Source organism: Leopardus geoffroyi, chromosome D1 (genome assembly GCF_018350155.1).
Source record: "Leopardus geoffroyi isolate Oge1 chromosome D1, O.geoffroyi_Oge1_pat1.0, whole genome shotgun sequence".
Lineage (NCBI taxonomy): Eukaryota > Metazoa > Chordata > Mammalia > Carnivora > Felidae > Leopardus > Leopardus geoffroyi.
Window position 1 is genome coordinate 61,937,728 of NC_059329.1, and position 3,712 is coordinate 61,941,439.

The 3,712-nt window shown below is 41.6% G+C and overlaps 1 protein-coding gene across 1 annotated transcript; it reads right to left on the minus strand.

The window, feature by feature from the left end:
* Nucleotides 1–1,207: 1,207 nt before the first annotated feature.
* On the minus strand, nt 1,208–2,152 carry LOC123602502 (olfactory receptor 51Q1-like). Its single transcript, XM_045486985.1, has one exon. It carries the CDS (start codon nt 2,150–2,152, stop codon nt 1,208–1,210), a length of 945 nt encoding a protein of 314 aa, XP_045342941.1.
* Nucleotides 2,153–3,712: the final 1,560 nt, after the last annotated feature.

Genomic DNA, 3,712 nt, shown 5'->3' on the forward strand with positions numbered 1-3,712 from the left:
GCCATCTTGACAAAGACAAGGCGTTTCCTAGTCCTTACTCAGCAGTTAGAAAGAAGTCACACATTTCCCAAAGTTTTACTTCACCAAGAGAAACTGCCCCTCTTTCAATTACACCTCACAAGTAACCCAAGCTTCACTTGGGCCCTTTGCTCCCAAGGGAGCCCCCAGCTCACTCACAGCTCCCATGGCTCTCCAAAGGGAGGTCTGGAATCGCATTGGTGCATAATCTGCCTGTCCAGAATAGTGGACTAAGCATTACAATTACTGTAAATTTCAGGTGTGTAATAAACACAATAAAAACTACAGATGTTGGGAAAGCTCTTGACTTTCCAGTTATATCCTGCTCACTTTCTTCAACATGTTCAATGGCAAGAATTTGTTCTTAGCTACATTATTTTCATCAGGGACCAAAACCAATGATATAAACCTTTTATGAAAACAATCAGGCTAGAAGAAATTGTAAATGACTCATTCCACCAAAGCCTAAGAGAGTCTTTCAGGAGCATTGATCATATTATCACTTCCCAAACAATGTGATCCAGGGAGATGAGATTTAGTTGTAAAGAATCTTTTTACCCAGAGAGAACAGAAGATGATAAAGCCAGAAGCAGTGAAAAACATGTCTGACAGAGGACTCTATGGTTACAATCAGGGAAGACATGAACTCATGTTAACTGATAGATAAAAATACTATTGGTTAAATAGAATTAAGAATTTAAATATTTCATGAGTAAACTCAAGCAAAGAGAAGAAGCTAAGAATTACAGCTTTGAGGAATTTGGCAGGCAAAAATCTCATGTAAATGGGGCAGCTACATAATGGGTAGATGTTTCAGCTTAGTTTAAGTTACAAATTCAGGGAGCATAATAATATATGTACCTCAATTCCTGCTTCGTGATTCGTACATGACTGGACATCCAAACCAAAAACTTTCCAAGTTTCCCAAGTTCTTTTTCTTTTTAATTTTTAAAAATAATTATTTTAGAGAGAGCAAGAGAGCAGGGGAGAAGGGCAGAGGGGAGAGAGAGAATCTCAAGCAGGCTCCATGCTCAGTGCAGAGCCCCATATCAGGGCTCGATCCCATGACCTTGGCATCATGATGGGAGCCAAAATCAAGAGTCAGATGCTCAACTGACTGAGCCACCCAGGTGCTTCACCCAAGTTCTTTTTTATAAGCGATAATACCCAAAACCTACTTCTCAACACTCTAGTGCAATTGTCTATGAGAAACGAGGTGAAAAATTCTTTGACGGATCTGTTTTGTTTTAATACTATAGATAATAGGGTTCATCACAGGAGGTGCTAGTAGATAGATGTTGGCCAGGATGACATGTACAATTGGAGGGGCATGCTTGGCAAAGCGGTGAGTCATGGAAAGTCCCACCAAGGGCACATAGAGGACCAGAACAGCCAGAATGTGGGACAGACAGTTATTGAGAGCCTGGAAACTTTCACCCTGGGAGCTGATTCTCAAGACACTTCTCAGAATGAGTGCATAGGAGACCACAATGAGCAGGGGGTCCAACATAGTAAAAAGAGCTATAACAAATCCATACCAATTATTGATAGTGGTATCAGCACACACCAGGCGAATCATGTCTTGATGAAGGCAGTAGGAGTGGGAGAGATGGTGGGAGCCACAAAATGGAAGCCGTTTCAATAGGAATAATGCAGGAAGAACAGTCAGAACACAGCGGAAAATGATGGCTATCCCTATTCTTCTGATGACCCGGTTGGTAAGGATGGAGACATAATGGAGGGGGCGGCAGATGGCCACATAGCGGTCAAAGGACATGGCCAACAACACGGAAGATTCCATAAAAGAGAATCCATGGAGGAAGAAGAACTGGGCAAAACAAGCCTCAAAGCTGATCTCTGAGGCATTAAACCAGAGGAGTCCCATGACTGTAGGCAAAGTGGTGAGGGTAAGCCCCAGGTCTGTTAGAGCCAAAATAGAGAGGAACAAGTACATGGGCTCTTGTAGGGAGGGCTCTATCCTGATGACAGCCAGGATGGTGATATTGCCCACAATGGAGACCGTGTAGAGACAACAGAAGGGGATGGAAATCCAGCCATGGGAAAACTCAAAGCCAGGGATGCCCATGAGGATGAAGAAGAAGGGGACTTGAGTGGAGTTAGTAACCCGAAACATGACTTGAAGAGGCAGCCTCAAGACCAGAGCTCTTTCCCAAATCTGTGAAAAGTGGATAACATAAGGATTGAAATAAATAGTCTGTGACTATCCAAAGTCACTCTGTGATAGATCATCAAGTAAGACCTGGGGAAAGAGAGCTATCTGGGCAATGAGTTTACAAATGTTTTATCAGTTTTGCTTGTTTTAGCTCTTACCTTGCCATCTCTTGTCAACCACTGAGTTGACAGCATGAAGTTCTCATTAGTTTTAACCCAAAGACTTCTTTATACATCCAGAAGGCAGTTATGCCTTTGCAGCAGAAGGTATAAGGGTACATTATGGCCATTGGAAAGAATAACTGTAGAGAAGAGATTACTGTAGGATACCTTTGGATGGCACGGGGCTAGGAGAAAAAAAGAGAGAGCCGAGACCAGTAAATGTAAAAAAAACGATTCCAATATGCTTATTGACTCTTTTGAACCAAGTGAACAATAAAGAGAGACTTGAACTGAGGTAACAGAGTGGGGAAAGATAATGCCTGTCTTCAGAGCCTAGGATTCCTGAGACAGAACTTTTAGAGGTCATATGGTGCAAGGACTCTGTTGGAAAGGACCTTCCATGAGCGAAATGGGTCAAACGTGGGTGCTCAGATATCTGTCAAAAGAACCTATGTTAGAAGACTAGGCCTAGGAAGCACTTTCTTGGAAAGAATACAACAATAATAGTAGGAACATCTCCACAGGAACAGCCTAATAGCTTTGGAATAAGGCAAAATACCCTCTTGGTGCATAAAGCAGTTGGATCCATTGGATCAGCCAGTAGATTTCTGGGAAGCTGTTTAAGTTCATATTGATGGATGTGAAAGGGAGCAGAATCTGCCACCCCAAAATATGCCTGTTTGGCTTAACGATTATCTTGAGTTGATTATTTCTAAGAAACAGCAGACCTAAAACAAAAGCTGAGTAGATGTTACCTTTCAGATCCTTACGCTGACCAGTAAGAAACATTTGCATTTATAGGGGAGATCTGGAAGAGGAGAAGGAGTAAATCTTTGGAAATTCTTACCAATCTCTTCTCCACAACTATTCTTTCCAATGGCTATAACACACCGTTACACCTTCCTGCTGCAAAGACATACTGTTATGCGTGACAACCATTCCCTTGTTTACTGTGCTTTTCCTGGGAACTTCCCACTAGAAGCCCTCCCTCCTACCCATCCAGCCCCCAACGTTTTTCTTCATCTTTATCCTAAGGAGGCATTCAAGGTGATGGTTTGGACCATTTCAAGGAGTTACTCACTTTTATTGGGTATGTCCCAGGTAGACTGGAGGTATATACGTCATTAAAATTTTAATCATTTGTCTCCAATTAATCTTTTATTATAAGGAGTCCTCAGCCAAAAACCTAGAAAGGTAAAGGAAAATTATTTTTCCTCTCTTACAGTGGTTTGGATAAGCTATTTCATCTTTTTGTTGTTGTTTTGTTTTGTTTGTTTTTAACATTGCTGTATGGTGAACCTTCCTTGTGCTTTCTCTAACTTTGCTCTTGATAAACTCAAAATATCTTGCTCTTTTTGTC